Genomic DNA, 18,538 nt, shown 5'->3' on the forward strand with positions numbered 1-18,538 from the left:
TCTTTATCAGGCATTTATTATGTGTCAGGCCCTGGAGAAACACAATGGGAACAAGAGACATGGGATTTCTGCCCTCAGACCTCAAGCTATGCCTGCTCTGTTTGCTTGGGACCATAATCACATATTTTTTAATTTCTGCAAAAATTAATAGAAAACAAACATTTCCACTGACCAGCCCTGCCTCAAGGCTTCTGCACTTGATGCTGCCTTTGCCCAAATTTTTGTATGTTCACCTCAGAGGGCACTTGGCTGAAATGTCACCTCATAGAGAGGCCTTTCTTGGCTACCCTTCCTAAAATTGCCTCGTGTGTCTCCTTTTCCTTCTTATTTTATCTTTACTAAGAATATTTTACTCACTTACTGAAAAAATCATCTGTGTTTACTGTCCATCTGGTTCCATGAGGGCCAGAACCGTGTCTTGCACTTATCTGAGTAAACTCTGACTTAGGCTGACACGAGCTACTCACAGGATGGAGCGTCACCGAGAGACACCATGTGTGCGGTTACGGGGTTCTGCTCGCAGCCTGCTGGCTCCTGCCTCCCCAATGCCAGAGAACTCCGTAATCCCGACGCACACCTGGCCCCGGGGTTGGCAAGGACAGAGAGTCTGCATTCCTTAGTATGATACACTTAATTTATTTGATTTATCTCTACTATCAGACTGATATTTTCAGCTATTTTCTAATACTGACCATTCAGAAAAAGAAAAACTGGCTGAAAATTAGTTGAGAGTAAAGCACCCAAGTAGAAAAACTTAAAATGGACAAAAACACTTAAAGGTGCTGTCAACATTCCAGAACAGCACCCTGACCCGTGACTGGGGATGTCAGCTCTGATGTGGGGGTCATACTGACGGAACTGTTTTCTAGAAAAAGAATATTTATTCTTTTTATTAGGAGTACAGAACTTAATTTATCCAACATTCTTACAACACATATTTATTAAATATTTACAAAGCACCAGGTACGGTTCTAGGTGCTAAGGACACAGGAATGATGGAGCTCATGTTTTAGGCCACAGAGGTGGCGAACACCTGTGTGCCAACTTCATTCTCGGCTTCTTACCCTTATTTTCTGTCACCTCTATCTTTTCAATTATTTTTAGTGTATTTTACTTTCCCTACTTAACCTACTGCTTCCCTATAAAACTTCTTAAAACATTTTGGATAAGTAGACGGAAATAAATGAAAAATAGAAAGGTAAATAACCATAAGTGCTCTATTTCTAGTATCTACAAAGTTTTAATTCTGTATAATAAAGTGTAGTAGAACTTGCTTTGTTGCCTGTATGAAGTGGACAAGTGCTAAGTGATATTATGTTAATATGGGATCTATTCTATGCCCTTCTCCCCTTCATCTGCCAACATTCTGAGAGAGAGAGAAAGAAGAAGAAATATTGTGGCCAAGAGCCTGTCTCTCATGGATCCCTGATCTTTTTTCCCCACTACTTGCAGGAGAAGGGAAGCATTACATTATCCTATGGCTAAATTTATTTAAGAAGTGGATTTCTGTATTTCTCATTTCTCCTCATGGAACAGATGGCTAGAAACATTTAAGCAGAACAGATCAAGGTGAATAGGAAAAGAAAACTTCAATATTTAAAGAACTAGTTTGGCAAGATAAATCCAATTCTTCAGATTACCTCTTAGAAAAGGGAATTAATTTCAATCATAGAACAAGGTTCAACTGACTCTTGAGAGGACCCTGGTAGTTATAAATTTTTAGAAATGGAGCTAATTCAAAGAGAAGGAAGACAGAAGCAAAGGAACACCAATGAAAATCAGAACACCTTCCTGTAGCTAATTTTTCTGAAGCGAGCTCAGCAGACTGGTCACATGGGGAGAGTCCTTCCTCTCCAAAGTCCACGCTGAGTCCAGATACTGAGAGCACTGGCCGGGAGAGAGCTGACCAGGAGCTTCCCGAGGTCTCCCAAGGGGAACTGTAAGCAGCATCTCTGGGTCGTAAATGGGAGAGACAGTGGGTGGGCAGGGAGGCGAGATCAGGAGCCAGCTTGTGTCCACTGTCCTGCACTCCAGCACCTGCTGTGAGCAAAGTTCTTGTCCTCTTAATATGTTCCAGGAACAAAGCCTGCAGCTGAGCCCTGGGCTGGCTTGTTTTGGATGAGGCTGCCCAAAGGGCACTGGGAACAGATCCCCATAGGACTTTCCCTTCCTTCATGGACTAGATCTCATGTTAAGAGTTCAGAGACGGAAAGGAATAGTGAAGATGGTCTGAAGTGGGCTAATGAAGAGAAAGAAAGAAAATAAGCATTTTTTTTTTTTTTTGCCACATATAATGCAAGGCTATCTTACGAGGGCAGCCTCACTTACAGCTCTGCCTTAGAAATGCAGCAAAAAGTATATACCTCAACGTCACCCCAGCCGCAAATTCATGAATCTGCTTAATGTCCTGGAATTCTTCCTACAGAAGTTACTGTCTGCATACAAGAGACTAAGTACTTCAAGAGACAGGATTTCTTGCCACAATGAAACATTTGTTTAGTATCTCATCTTTAAAGAGCCTGCCTTCACAGGTCTTGACAAACTGCTACTCGTGTTACAAAACTTAAAATGCCCCAGGACAGAATAAGCCTGTGAATGCTAGTTATGAATAATGGTTACTGACAAATGCAGAGTATAATTAAAAACAAAACAAAACAAACAAACAAAAGGTGTATACCAACCACATGCATTTACTGAAAGATACCTTCTAAATGTGGGTAAGCATCAGCAGGGGAAACTATGTTGAGCAGTGTGGCGCTGTATGCCTGTCTTTAAAAGTCACTCTGACTCACGCACTTACGGGCATCAAGGAAACTCACCTGTAAGCAAATCGCCAGGTTCACTCTACAGCCAAACGAGGTGCTAACGGCCCGTGGATGGAGGCCCAGGTCTTTAAACAGTTTTGAGAATGACTGGGTGAGTGCTATTCGGGGCCGTTCTTCTGCCACCACTACACAGGTCCGTACGCGGGACAAGTCCAGTCCTCGTGCCTAGAAATAATGACAGCAGTAGGAGGTCAGCCTTGCCAGTGTTAGGGGTGTGACCTGCAGGCTCCTTACCCAGATCTGTACAACAACAGAAACTCCACACAGATATTCATTCCCAGGGCTCTCTGTGTCTGCACCATTAACCAAAATGCTGTAGAACATGTGTAAATAAAAAAACGCCCATATCGGTAATCAAGGATGCCATTACAAACATATCTTAAATAATTCAAGAAGCATAATGAGGAGAAAAGTTGAAGAAAAACAAGGTGTGGATAAAATAATTAAAGGACAGGGTTTGGGGAAGAACAGAAGCACTTGTATACACTCCTGCCAGCATGGATACACAGGAACATCCGTCGGAGAGAAATGAGAAACCTGCTTTTAATGTAAGAATGGAAAATGAAAACATCTGGGCAGCTTCTTAAACACAGCTCTCCTTTCATGTCCTGAGACGTAAAAGGTCCCAGATAAACTGTCACAAGGAAGCACAGCTCAGTTCTGCCCAAATTCCATCTAGTGAACGAAATGGCAACACCCGGGACAGGCAATGAAGTGCCTTAAAAGCACAACACTCCCAAGTGGAGCTGAGGAAGAGCAAAACGCGCAACGGGAGTGGCAATGAAACAGGAGGCGAGGGAGCGACAGGGTCTCCATCCCTACACAGGACAGTCACCAGGAGCCATCAGCGTCCTGGAGAGCTGACAAGGGCACCTGAGCTGAGGAGGGACATGAGTCAAGATAACGACAATCTTCCATACGTGCAGTTACACAGGGAAAATTAAGTCCAGGTAACACGAATGACCCTCGACACATGCGTGTTTTGGGAGGCAATGCACCCTGGGCTTTGAGATGGTGCCCCTGGAGCCACAGATTCAAAATTTGGCTTCAAACTTTACTAAATGTAAGAACTTGGAGAAGGTGCTTAATTTCTCTGTAACCTAAGTTTCCTTATCTTTAAAATGGAAACAATAATGGACCTATTTCAGAGAACTATTGTAAAGGTTAAATTAATCAATTATGTAAAGTGCTTAGAAATCACTTATTATTTCATTTGGTTATTTATAAATGCACCTATAGGTAAAGTTCATGAAACGTACTCAATCATTTTATAGCATAATATAGGTGGACATGAATAATAATATTTTATAAATTTCCTTTGCTGTATAAACATATAACTTCAAGTAATATTTATTTATGTAGCTTAATGTCAAAGTTATCTTGCATTTTGCTTTCTTGTTCAAGCTTAATGCACTAGGTCTGAAGAGGAAAACAAAATTCAGAAGAGAGAAATATATTGCTTTACTAATGGCAAGTGTATAGATAATTTGTATGTGTGCATATATACACACAAATATAATCTGTGTATATATCTATACATACACACCCACACATATCTGAGCATATAAACAGTGAATAGTTGGAATATTAACCAAAATAGGTCATATAATTATTCTCTCCTAGTTACTTGAATAAGGACTACATAATTTACTATGAAAATATGTCTATCAGAAAGTCCTTGGGGCTTCCCTGGTGGTGCAGTGGTTGGGAGTCGGCCTGCCGATGCAGGGGACACGGGTTCGTGCCCCAGTCCGGGAGGATCCCACGTGCCGCGGAGTGGCTGGGCCCGTGAGCCATGGCCGCTGAGCCTGCGCGTCTGGAGCCTGTGCTCCGCAGCGGGAGAGGCCACAGCAGTGAGAGGCCTGCGTACCGCAAAAAAAAAAAAAAAAAAAAAAAAAGTCCTTGGCTTAAATGAAGGGAAATGTTGTTATTGTCACATAATGGTAATTGAATATTAAAAAATAAAACCAAGCCACTGTTCACTGGATTGTAAAAATGAATTTTGGTTAGGACCCAGATCTACCAATCAGGGTCCTCAAGGAAAACGAAATGAGTGGCTAAATTTAGACGTATGACTCGAACCCCAGCGTTGGGATAAAACTAACTGCACTCAAGAACTGAATTCACCAACAAATCAAAAGGCAATTCAGGACTCTCCAAGTAGCCCTAACAGAATTAAAGACATCAATAACATACACTCTGACCTCTAACTCTGGCAGTGGGAAAACATCCATGTTATAAAACAAGGTTTTCACGTGAAAACAACTTCGTCAACCTCAGGTGACAGGGGACCTTATGTCGGCTTTTCTGAAGGATCATTTAGCCTCACCACATCTACTCCACACCCTCTGACACTGGTGCTTTCCCAGGATGCTGGCAAGTGTCCCCCAGGCACTCTGAGGGCTGCTTACCTTGAGGGATTCTGTCTGCGAGCCCAGCCCCTTGGTACACAGTTCCATCACTGAGTAGGAGCAAAATGTATCCCGGACTTTGTACTGACTCACGGCAAGCAGCCACAAGGCAGGGTTGGTCTCCAGCTCTGCAGGTGGGATGAGGATGGACTGGTGCCCGGAATACACGCTGCACAGAGAGATGGGAGGGCTCAGTAAGGATGGAGAATGGGGGACCAGCCAGCCTCTGAGAAACACCTACTGTCCATTTGCAAGAGGGGACAGTCACACCAACTCTACTCTCCGGTATTTGTAAATATAAAACAAAAGCGTGTTTACAAAAACATTCTGAAAAATACAAAAGAACTATGGGATTATGATCCGCAGTTACTGCCATTTTGAGCACTCATTGAAAGATCTCAAAGCTCTGATGCTGTTAGGTTTCTCTCAAAGCTGCTATATTCACAGAATGGACTCTCACAGTGGGAAACACAGGACTGAATTTTGGTAAAAGGTCTGGAAGTTCAGAACAGGAGTTAGCAAACTAGATGCTGCCTGGTTTTGTAAATAAAGTTTTATTGGGACACGGCCCTCAGTCCTTGCAGTACCATCTGCAGTGGCTTTCACACCAACGGGCAGAGCTGAGGGTTGCGACAGAGACCATGGAGACTGAATATTTACTAAACAGCCACTTGAGGAAAAGCGTGCCCAACCCTGGTTCAGAAAACTGACATCCAGAGTAAATAAAAGGAAACTAGGACAATTAGAAGAATTAGGATTATAATTTTACTTCAGAATGATCCAATTGGATTACCAAACAGAACTAAGGAAAATACAATCATTCTCTAATTTTACCTTTACATTAGAGAGCACGGGGAGAGAAACAAGAGGCTATTTTGTTTCACCATTAATTAATGGGGCAACTGTGATTTTAAAATAATGAAGTATTTGCCAAACTACATTTTCAATGGTATTAATTTTGTTTGGTTTATGGCTACAAATCAACATTAATAGATATATGCTATAACAGAACATCCTAGATAAACTACCTTCTAAGATTTAAGTAAAAGAGATTTTTAAAATTGAAGTATAGTTGATTTACAATGTTGTGTTAGCTTCAGGTGTACAGCACAGTGATTCAGTTTTATATATATATATATATAAAATATATTCTTTTTCAGATTATTTTCCCTCATAGGTTATTACAAAATATTGAGTATAGCTCCCTGTGCTACACAGTAGGTCCTTCCTTGTTGGTTATCTATTTTATACATAGTAGTGTGTATATGTTAATCCCTCTCCCCACCACTTTCCCCTTTGGTAACCATAAGTTTGTTTTCTATGTCTGTGGGTCTATTTCTGTTTTGTAAATAAGTTCATTTGTATTTTTTTTCTTTTTTTTTAGATTCCACATATAAGTGATACCATATGGTATTTGTTTCTCCCTGGCTTACTTCACTTAGTATGATAATCTCTAGGTCCATCTATGTTGCTGCAAATGGCATCATTTCATTCTTTTTTATAGCTGAGTAATATTCCATTGTATATATATACCACATCTTCTTTATCCATTCATCTGTTGATGGACATTTAGGTTGCTTCCATGTCTTTGTAAATTTCCAGGCTACTGTAAATAGTGCTGCAATGAACATTGGGGTACATGCATCTTTTCAAATTAAGACTTTTCGCCAGATAGATGTCCAGGAGTGGGACTGCAGGATCATGCGGTAATTCTATTTTTAATTTTTTAAGGAACCTCCACACTGTTTTCCATGATGGCTGCACCAATTTACATTCCCATCAACAGTGTAGGAGGGTTCCTTTTTCTCCACACCCTCTCCAGCATTTATTATTTGTAGACTTTTTGATGATGGCCATTTTGACTGGTATGAAGCGATACCTCATTGCAATTTTGGTTTGTATTTCTCTAATAATTAGCAAAGTTGAGCATTTTTGCATGTGCTTGTTGGCCATCTGTATGTTTTCTCTGGAGAAATGTCTTCCTAGATCTTCTGCCCATTTTTTGATTGGGTTGTTTGTTTTTTTGATATTGAGCTGCATGCACTGTTTGTGTATTTTGGAGATTAATCCTTTGTTGGCTGCATCATTTGCAAATATTTTCTCCCAGTCCGTAGGTTGTCTTTTTGTTTTGTTTATGATTTCCTTTGCTGTGCCAAAGCTTAAGTTTAATTAAGTCCCATTCATTTATTTTTGTTTTTACTTCCATTACTCTAGGAGATGGATCCAAAAAGATATTGCTGAGATTTATGTCAGTGTTCTGCCTATGTTTTCCTCTAGGAGTTTTATAGTAACCAGTCTTACATTTAGGTCTTTAATCCACTTTGAGTTTATTTTTGTGTATGGTGTTAAAGAATGTTCTAATTTCATTCTTTTACATGTAGCTGTCCAGTTTTCCCAGCACCACTTATTATGTTTAAAATTTATTTATTTTATTTTTGGCTGCGTTGGGACTTTGTTGCTGTGCGCAGGCTTTCTCTAGTTGTGGTGAGTGGGGGCTACTCTTTGTTGTGGTGCGCGGGCTTCTCATTGTGGTGGCTTCTCTTGTTGCAGAGCATGGGCTCTAGGCACACGGGCTTCGGTAGTTGTGGTGTGCAGCTTCAGTAGTTGTGGCTTGTGGGATCTACAGTGCAGGCTCAGTAGTTGGGGTGCAAGGGCTTAGTTGCTCCGCACCATGTGGGATCTTCCCGGACCAGGGCTCGAACCCATGTCCCCTGCATTGGCAGGCAGATTCTTAACCACTGCACCACCAGGGAAGCCCAGAAGACCCCCAGCACCACTTATTGAAGAGACTGTCTTTTCTGCATTGTATTATTCTTGCCTCCTTTGTCGTAGATTAATTAACCATAGGTGCATGGGTTTATCGCTGGACTTTCTATCCTGTTCCACTGATCTGTATTTCTGTTTCTGTGCCAGAACCATACACTTTTGATGACTGTAGCTTTGTAGTATAGTCTGAGGTCAGGAGGCCTGATTCCTCTGGCTCCATTCTACTTTCTCAAGATTGCTTTGGCTATTCGGGGTCTTTTGTGTTTCCATACAAATTAAAAAATTTTTTGTTCTAGTTCTGTGAAAAATGCCATTGGTAATTTGATAGGCATTGCACTGAATCTGTAGATTGTCTTGGGTAGTACAGTCATTTTAACAATATTGATTCTTCCAATCCAAGAACATGGTATATATTTTTATATATATATATATATTTATATATATCTTTCCATCTATTTGTGTCCTCTTCAATTTCTTTCATCAGCATCTTACAGTTTTCAGAGTACAGGTCTTCTGCCTCCTTAGGTAGGTTTATTCCTAAGTATCTTATTCTTTTTGATGTGGTGGTAAATGGGGTTGTTTCCTTAATTTCTCTTTCTGCTCTTCTGTTGTTAATGTATAGAAATGCAACAAATTTCTCTATTAATTTTGTATCCTGTCAATTTACTGAATTAATTGACGCGCTCTAGTAGTAGCAAACCGAATCCAACAACACATTAAAAGGATCATACACCACGATCAAGTGAAATTTATCCCAGGGATGCAAGGATTTTTCAATATTTGCAAATCAGTGTGGTATACCACATTAACAAATTGAAGAATAGAAACCATATGATCATCTCAATAGATTCCAAAAAAGCTTTTTATAAAATTCAACATCTATTTATGAGAAAAACTCTCCAGAAAGTGGGCATGGAGGAAACATACCTCAATATAATAAAGGCCATATATGACAAACCCACAGCTAACATACTCAACAGTGAAGAGCTGAAAGCATTTCCTCTAAGATCAGGAATAAGGCAAGGATGCCCACTCTCACCACTTTTATTCAACACAGTTTTGGAAATCCTAGTCACAGCAATCAGAAAAGAAAAAGAAATAAAAGGAATCTAAATTGGAGAAGAAGTAAAACTGTCACTGTTTGCAGATGACATGATACTATACAGAAAAATTCCTAAAGATGCTACCAAATGGTTTTTTTTGGTCTTAGTTTTAAAAGTCTTATTGTGGTAAAATATGTATAAGATTTACCATTCAGCCATTTTAAAATGACACTCCAGTGGCATTAATTACGTTTACAATGTTGTGCAACCATTACTGGCTATGTATGTCCAAAATTTTTCACCATCCCAAACAGAAGCTCTGTACCTAACCCATCACCACTTCCACCTCCCAGGGCCTGGTAACCTCTAACCTACTTTCTGTTTCTGAATTGCCTATTCCAGATATTTCATTTAAGTGAAATCACACAACATTTGTCCTCTTCTGCCTGGATTATTTCACTTAGCATATTGCCTTCAACATTCTTCCATGTTGTAGCATGTGTCTCCAAGGCTGAATAACATCCCACTGTATGGATAGACCACATTTTATTTGTTCATTCATCCATCAATGGATGCTTGGGTGGTTTCTACCTTTTGGCTATTGTGAATAATGCTGCTATGAATAGCACGTACAAGTATCTGTTTAAGTCCCTGTTTTCAATTCTTTTGGGTATGTACCCCAAAGTGGAATTGCTAGACCACATGGTAACTCTATGTTTAATTTGCCGAGGAACTGCCAAACTGTTTCCCAAAGGCTGCACAATTTTACATTCCTACCAGCAAGGTACGAAGATCCCAGTTTCTCCAAATTTTCCCCGGGACTTGTTATTTTCCATTTTTTTTAGTACAGCCATCCCAGTGGGTGTGAAGTGGTACCTCATGGTGGTTTTGACTTGCCTTTCCCTAATGACTCATGATTGAGCACCTTTTCATGTGCTTATTGGCCATTTGTATGTTTTCTTCGGAGGAATGTCTAATCAAGTCCTTTGCCCATTTAAAAAATGTAATTGGCTTTTATTATATCACTGATTGAGGAATCTTAAGCCCCTCTGTCTGTTGAAAACAAAGATTCAAAAGTGTGAAAGTTACCCAATAGTGAGTAGTTCATCATTAGAGCTGTATTCACACACACACACACACACACAATGTTTTACGATACAGCATTGTAATGCTGCACTGGTTTTTCTTTTGTGTTATTACTTGAAGTTAATGTGTAAGCCAGGAATGTTAATTAATCTGATCTCCTCTGAAGGAATATCAGAATAAGTGAAAGAAGACACCGCCACTTTATTTCAACAATTCTATGCCAGTTAGGATTCATTGCACAGGTTGTATTAAATCTACCCAAGCATCTCAGAGCACACTCAAATGCCACAGTTATTGCAGAACAACAGAAGTTTCATTGAAACCAATGTCTCCTTTTAAAGGACACTGCTTCTTCAAGGGAGGAGTAAATAATGAGCCGAGAGTTAGGGCTCAGAGGAAACACCCCCGTGAGCTGAAGGCCCTCTGAGGTTCCACCCACCTTCCCTAGACCACCCTGGGGATCCCAGCTGAGCAAGTGAAAATCATAAGCAAGAACTTTAAAAAGAAGGTTCTTAGACTAAGTCTGTCATGTACAAATAACTGACATGCTCTTTGGACGTATTAGAATAAGCACCATTTAAAGAACCTGTTTTTGCTTCATACAAAAGCCTTAGCCTGATGAGGTGGGCTGGGTGTGCCCCTCGGATGTCCCTTCAGAAAGGACCAATCCTGTGATATGCTGCGGGGCAGGGGGGGTGGAGCTCAGGAAGCTCCCGGTGGTGCCGGTAGCCCTGTCCAGTTCTCTGGCCGCCTTTTTACTTGGACAGGTATGACCCCCACAAAAAGCTCTCCTACTCCCAACTCCAGCTCATGACGGCTTTCAGAGGAACTTTCCTGTTTGTAGTGGAAACACTGGCTCCCAGGGATCACACACTCCCAATGTGGACCACTAGGAAGAACGGTCTTTTTAAGGAATGAAAGTGATTTGTTGGCAGATGTGTTCTAACTTGGCTTCTAAAGATGGATTCCACAAAACTTAAATCCAAGACACACGGTTAAAAACTTCCCATTTTTAATATTAAAAGGAGAAAGTGGGATATGGAACCACATACAAACTACGATTATAGCTGTGAAGAAGGGCAAGAGCACAGGAACAAACAGAGCAGGATACTAATGGGGGCTAGGGTAGGGCAGAGGGACCCCGGGCATTTCTCTGCCCATTTGTCAGTTCTCAGGGCACTCATTCATTTCCATAGAATATGACCCATAAACACATTCAAAAACACACACATTTCTATCCTGGAATACCTCTATCACACATTTCTTATCAGGATAACAAAATGCTACAAGTTGGTGATTGCTTTAGATTCTCCTATTGGAGCTTAATGCATCAAAACATCAGACAACCAACAACCAATGTGTGGGGATAAGATGTAGGTGTTATTCTAGGAAGGATATTTGATAATCAGGTGGGAATTTTTCCGGTGGTGGCTTTTGGATTTTTTGAATTTTACTTAATCCTTCTGAGCAAGGAAATCTGATAATGAACAGAGCCCTCTGTATTTAAAGAATTAAATGAAACTCAGAATAGAATAAGAACTTGTTCCAAGTTGAGTTTAGATGAACTTTAATGAGCTCTGAGGATGTGCTGACTGCTCTCAGTAACCAGGAGAAAGGATTATTATGCCCAAAACTTTCCTTTGAAAATTTTCAAATATTTCCTTTGAATTCCTGCTGATGTGAAAGTTTTGTTACACACAAAACATGCAAAACTACACATTCCAGTGGAGCCCTGTGGAAAAGTATAAAAATTATTTCTATAGTCAGTATACAAAAATCAGTAAGATACCATTCCAATAATTATAACTCTCAACATTCTGTCAATTTTTCTTTAAGATTTGTCCTTGGGAAATTGATTTAGGCCTTTAAAGACCACTTTACAGTGCGGCTATTTAAGAGCTCAAACAGCACGACAATATATCTGCATTACAATACTGACACCTTGGTCAAACAACTACTTACTGCAAGTAGCATCTATCCAGTAACACTTCTGTACAAATTTAGCTGAGCCCTTGCAGTTTGTGAAAACACGCTTTCATCTGGAAGTCCTTGTAGCCAACACTGTGGTGCTTTAAAAATCAGAGTTTCCATCTGGTTGAGAATCCGGCATGTTTTGTTTTCTCACTTCTGAACCAACCACCACCAAGAATACGCACTGGGGGTCTGAAGTCGAGCCAAACACCTCCTCGGCTCCCGCAGCGCATCAGGGCTGCTCCCCTCACACCCGGAGGTCCTGCGGGCTGTTCCTGAGCCCTTGTCTTCTTTCCAGGGGCCATGAGAGCTAAGGGAGACCCCTTCCCCTGAGGCCACCGACACAAGAGGCGGCCACCTGCGAGGGCGACTTGTTGGACACCGGTGTTTTGTGCCACAGGCACCGTTGCACCCTCTGCCCTTTGCAACGCAGCACTCAAGGATCAGCCCCCACACCACGTCTGGCGTGACCTTGAATTAGAGCTTTCTTTGTAGCTCATGAACCAACTCCAATGAGAAGCCTCAAGGCAACATTAAGCAGGAAGAAATAAAAATAACGGAAAATTTACCTCTGCTGAATGGATATTAAAAGGACAATCTTGGCCAAAAATGGGATCATACACCAGGTAACAGCCCAAGATCTAACACCCTCGCACATCACGCACCATGTAAATCGTTAATTATCCACTAGGAAACATGCCTTTTCCCTCTTTGAAAAGTGATGGTGCACAGTTTTCCGTTAGCACCAAATGTTATTCAACCCATTCGTGAATCGGGGTTAACGAGACCACCTTAATTAGATTCCCCTGCATGACTTTTATTCCAGCTCAAATTTACACCATTTCTCTGACACTGAGGACTTTTACATTTTCTGGCAGGTACCGAACACAGTTAATGACATTGGAGCCCCATGTCTTAGGGAATCAAAATGCAGGTAAAAACCTTATGATGATCTGCTTAATTATGACAATCTACCCATATTGTTCCCAGCATTTTCCTTTTACATGCTATCATAAGGAGACCAGAAATGACGAAAAGGAAATACAAATCACCCACTGCTAGCTTTCTCAAGAATATACACCAGGATAAATGACTTGCTTGATCAGACTGTTAGCACATGAAAGGGTAGGGTCCAGTGTGGAGTTCAAGGCTAGAGAATATAAGCATACTTGTGAAAACTAAACATAGTTTCACCTCTGTCCTCATTCCTATAAACAGAAGACAACATTAAGAAAAGGTTATTAAATCCTAGTAGAGGACGAACAGAAAACCTGATTCACCAATTTTCTACCTGCCCTTTTTTTTGCTCAATCCAACGAAAGTCGATTTGTTGCTTCATTTATTAACCAACACTGATTTCTTGGCACTGGCTATAAATACTTCCCTACTTAATAGCAGTTGCTTATAGGGAAGAAGATTATTTCCTGTGAATTTCTGGAACCTGAACTATTCTAGTTTAGATCTTAACTTCAAGAAGAACAAAACAACTTAAAAAACATTTTGGGAATATTTTCTCTCAGCCTCTGGCCTGCTCCCATTCTCGCGACAGTATCTTTTGCAGAGCAGAGATGATTAATTTTAATAAAGTCAGCCTATCAATTATTTCTTTCATGCATCATGCCTTTGGTGGTGTATCTAAAAGTCATCAACAAACCCAAGATCATCTAGATATTCTCCTAAGTTTTCTTCTAGGAGGTTTATAGTTTTACGTTTCACATTTAGGTCTATGATCTGTTTTGAGCTAACTTTTGTGAAGGCTGTTAACACCTGTGTCTAGATTCTTTTTTTTTTTTTTTGGCCTGTGGATGTCCAGTTATTCCAGCACCATTAGTTGAAAAGACCACCTCTGTTCCACTGTATCATTGTATTGCCTTTGCACTTTTGTCAAAGATCGACAGACTATACTTATGTGGGTCTATTTCTGGGCTCTCTACAATACCAAGAGTGAACCCTGATGTAAATTATAGACTCTGGGATGATAATGTGTCAAAGGTAGGTTCTTAGTTTGTAAAAAATGTACTACTCTGGTGGGAGATGCTGATAACAGGGGAAGCTGTGCGTGTGGGGGTGGGGTGTGCATGGGAAATCTTTGTACCTTCCACTCAATTTTGCTGTGAACCTAACAATACTCTGAAAAATAAAATCTAGATAAAAAAACAAAAATAAAAAATGTCTGAACAGGAGAGAGAGAGAGAAAAAAAGACATTTTGGTAACTAATATAAATTTGTACATTTATAATTCAATGATTTCAGATTATTAACTTGATAAAACATACAAAGAATTGATAACTCTCACAATTTGGGCACCCTGAGCAAGGCAGCCACACAACTCACGACAACACATGTCACCCTGTGGTGTCACGTGGGTGAGCCTACTGAACTGGGAGGGTAGGGTCTGTACCACGCACTTCAGTTACTCCAAGGAAAGTTGTTTTCCTTTTTAAAACTTTTACTTAGGTATAATTTGCATATCATAAATCTATCCATTTGCAGTACAGAATTAAAAGAACCTTGACAGTTTTGCAGAGTGTATAATTATCACCACAATGCACTTCCATCACCCTAGAACACTTCCATCACCCTAAAGGCATGCCTTGTATTCATTTGTAGTCAATCCTGTTTTCAGCTCTAGCCCCAGTTAATCATTATTCTACTTTCTGTCTCTATAGATTTGCCCTTTCTGAACATTTCCAACAAATGGTATCACATGATACAATCATATAATAAGTGGTCTTTTGAGTCTGGCTTCTTTCAGACTTGGCATATGTTTTTGAAGTTTATCCAGTCTGGGGAGAATTTTCATCTTAACAATAATGAATTTCCTAATCCATGAATACCAACTGTCTGACGTGCTTTTTAAAACAGGTCCAGTTTTTTAAGCAAGTCCATTGTGATCTGTTACTATAATGGATTTCAGAACGAAGAAGTTTACAGCTGTTATGTATTTATTTTTAGTGCTGCAGGGGTCATAGCTGATTTTGTGACTTCTGAATGAATTTGCAGGTAAGACATTAAGCAAAGGGTCACTGCCACCCTCTCTGTACAATTCCTCTAGAGAGTCCCATTGCTGCTGGTGACATGCAGCAGGACTCACTCCAACCAGCACCTTCTCTGTGGATTTCACGGGGCTTGGCTGGGTGAGCCTGCAGAACCAGAAGGCACTTTTGCCAAGTAACAAGAGACAGTTGCCTATAAAGCTGTAGTTCAGAATAGGTTTCCTTCTCAGCTGGCCAGATATGTCTAAAGTCACTTTGGCCCTACTGTTGGAATGGTATATTCTGAACTATTTTCCAAGAAAAAATTACCCACAATGCTATTGCATTCTGAACTGAGGCAAAAATCATTAAAATATTTCAACTGTTCAATTATATTTGCTTTCTCAAAAAGTTTACTTGTGGTGATTAGAATGATAGTGTTTTTAAAAAATATGTAATTGGATTTAGTCCAATTTAACCCAATTGAATATTATAAATGCATTAAAATAATTGTTTTAGGAGAATGTTTAAAGATGAGAAAATGTCTACTATTATGAAAAAAGGCAATTATAAGCAATTTCACTGTAGCATCTCAGTTTTATAAATATATTAATGTACATTTACAAAACTGTATGTGTACTTAAAGGTTTATGGGTGAAACCGTATGTTTTTTGGTGTTTGCTTTAAAATGCCCATATGGAAAAGGGACAGAAATAATCAGAAGGCTGGATGAAACCAAACTGGCAAAATAAGATCCACGTGAAGCTGGTTGTTGGGCCCTGGTGTTTGTTACAGTGTTCTTTATACACTTAAACATATACACTTGTATATGTTTGAAAATGTCAATAATAAAAAATAGTACTACATTAGAAAATAAACTCTGTAAGACTATATGCCAAAATGCTACTAGTGAGAATTTACTGTTATCTCTGGGTAGTATACTTATGGATGGCTTAATTTTCTTCTTTATATTATTTTGTATTTTCTAAAGTTTCTACAATGAATATCTATGTACAATTAGAGAAAAATGACAATAAACATTCATCCTCTCCATTAATACTTGTTGGCAGCTACCAGGAGCTGGGCCTGGGGGCTGCCAGCTGTGGAGTGGGGGCCACGCAGGGGAGTGGGGGTAGGGGAGCCTGTGGAGCTTCCTTCCGGCCTCCCGCAGCTGAAGTCAGGGAGAAGCCTGAGGAGGAAAGAGCCTGGATGCCCCCGGTGAACACAATTCCAGGCCTGGGACATCTGAGAAGATTTAGAGGCATGAGAAGCAAGCCCACGGCCTGGGAGTTGCTTGGAAAACAGATTCCCAACAGACAGCTTCTGAGAATGGCCCCAGATTCTGTCTCTGTTGGTTTCAGCAAACTTTACGGAGACTAATTTTTCAGATGCTGGAGAGAGTGGCTACCAGGGCAGGTGTCCCTGTGGCACCCGGAGCTGGGCTGAGGAGGAGCCGCACCCTGCAGGCGGCCCCCTCCCGTTAGCAGTTCTCACAAGTGGTCTGAAAACACGTGTGTGATTTACTTACTTATATCGTAAAGGTGCAAAGACGAAACTCACCTACAGAGGCACCACAGGACAAACCCAAGTCCACAGTAAGGGTCCAGGCAGATGGCCACTTCTCTAGAGGGGTAGAGCTCACACTGCAGCTTAATAGAACGGCAGAAGGCACTGGTGGCTGCGTGAGACATCTGCAAGACAGCAAGGTCGCGTTAAGTGCATGGAGCCTGAGCCCATCCTAAGGACTCCTGTAACAGAACAAGGCCGCATGAAATGCACGGGACCTGACATCCGATGCCTAAGGGTGGTTTTATAACAGAGAACAACTGTACCCAAGCTTTGGTTTTGTTAGGAGAGAGCAGCCTGCTGATGTTCTCATTAGTCTTCCCATTTTCAAGAGTAAACCACAAGCAAAACTTCCTGGTCCCCCAGGACTTAGTAACCCTGGCCCATGAAGTCAGGACGTCTTGCATCTGAATGGCGGGTTTGACTGCGATCCCCACTGCAGCCCTGTACAGTAGGTGGGGACTTGTGACTCCTCACTTCCCCTCTCCAGGCAGGGACGACACCTGACTTGTGATTCATCTCCAGGCCCAACACCACACCTGTCGTGCAACAGGGGGACCAGCAGAGCACACTGGACGCACGACTCCTGTCTCAATGATCAGGAAATGTGGCTCAGAAAGGCCACACACATTTGTGCAGTAAGACATGCTCGTCATTTGACGGCAGCCCAAATCCAATCTCAGTGCAGCTAAAGTAAAGAGCTTCTCCAAAGTCAGCAACCAGTCCCACGACAGTCAGTATGGAATGTGAATTCTTTTAAAGTACTGGAAATTATATCTAGTGACATAAATTTTCTCACAGAAGCTTTCTAGCCAAAGAAATCTAAGAGGAAAAGGAAAGTAAAAGCAGCCCAGAAAACTTTACCAAGTTCGTGGTCTTAAACATGTCTCAAGTTACCGTGGAGTGCACGTCACCCAGAGTTGAACTGTAAAAGGGACCAGTGCAGAGCATCGTAATGTTCAGCGAAGTCCAGTCAAATGCCTGGGAAAAGCATTCATTAGCCACTCCAGGGAAAAGAGGAGAGAAACCAGGAGAGGGGGTTTCCATCCTACCACAGAGGATCCCTGTCAGAAGTTCTGCACAGAAGATTTCATTGTGGATGTGTTACTGAATTCATACAAAGCAATGTAGAATCACTCTAGAATCTAACACACAAGCAGTTCTTCGCAGTTTGTTTTTAAAACCACAACATTTGTTTAAAGAGGAAATGAAGCTGTATTTATGAAACATGCCTTCAACCCCCTGCCTGCTGCGTCAGGAGTTAGTAAGACCACAGCTACCAAAATCATCCACATTCTCAGATTAGCAACTAAAACAGACCTTCACAGAAACCCCGCTCTGTGCAGGTGTCGTATACAGCTTGAGAACCGAGCTCTCAGCTCAGCTCGGCAGATGCTAATTTGTTAACAGAGGACTTGTGCTTGGGATATAAAAAAGAACACACAGCCTCTGCCCTCAGGAGCTGGCCACGTAGTGGGAAGTTCAGAAACTTGGTAACTGCAGGGGCTGCAAGCACTTTGACAAAGTGTGCATAGAGCTTGGAGAAAGCAGATGATGATTCTCACACCCCTCTGTGGGCTCAGAGGGTGAGTTAACAGAGTTCAACACAGCGACCAGGAAGCTAACAGGTTAAGAAAACATAACTAGGAATGGGGACTGTCTATCCCTAAGCTCATTCCAATCTTGGACCCTGCCAACATCACAAACCCAGAGCCCATGCTCGAATGCTTTACCAGAACCTTTTAGTAAGAAAAACTCCTGCAAACTTGTACTTGAATAAAGAATTAGTTTTCTCAAAGCCCCAACATCAAACTCTAATGCTCTACTCTAAAAGGGACATCGAGAGCAGATACTTCAACGTGGAGGAACTGGGGATAAGGCCAAGGGTATTTATT

At 41.1% G+C, this 18,538-nt stretch overlaps 1 protein-coding gene across 7 annotated transcripts in view; it reads right to left on the minus strand.

The window, feature by feature from the left end:
- Positions 1–18,538, minus strand: part of DIP2C (disco interacting protein 2 homolog C) — a 401,012-nt gene that overhangs the window by 71,228 nt on the left and 311,246 nt on the right. For all 7 annotated transcript variants that reach the window (XR_014296333.1, XM_082647854.1, XM_082647852.1 and 4 more), the window contains 3 exons: positions 16,638–16,768; positions 5,237–5,405; positions 2,820–2,990 (listed from right to left, as the gene is read on the minus strand). Coding sequence is in view for 6 of the 7 variants with exons in the window: in XM_082647854.1 (XP_082503980.1) it covers positions 2,820–2,990; positions 5,237–5,405; positions 16,638–16,768 (471 nt within the window). In the remaining variant the exon portion in view is untranslated. The remainder of the gene's footprint in view (positions 1–2,819; positions 2,991–5,236; positions 5,406–16,637; positions 16,769–18,538) is intronic.

Source organism: Grampus griseus, assembly GCF_964374135.1.
Source record: "Grampus griseus genome assembly, chromosome: 2".
Taxonomy (NCBI): domain Eukaryota; kingdom Metazoa; phylum Chordata; class Mammalia; order Artiodactyla; family Delphinidae; genus Grampus; species Grampus griseus.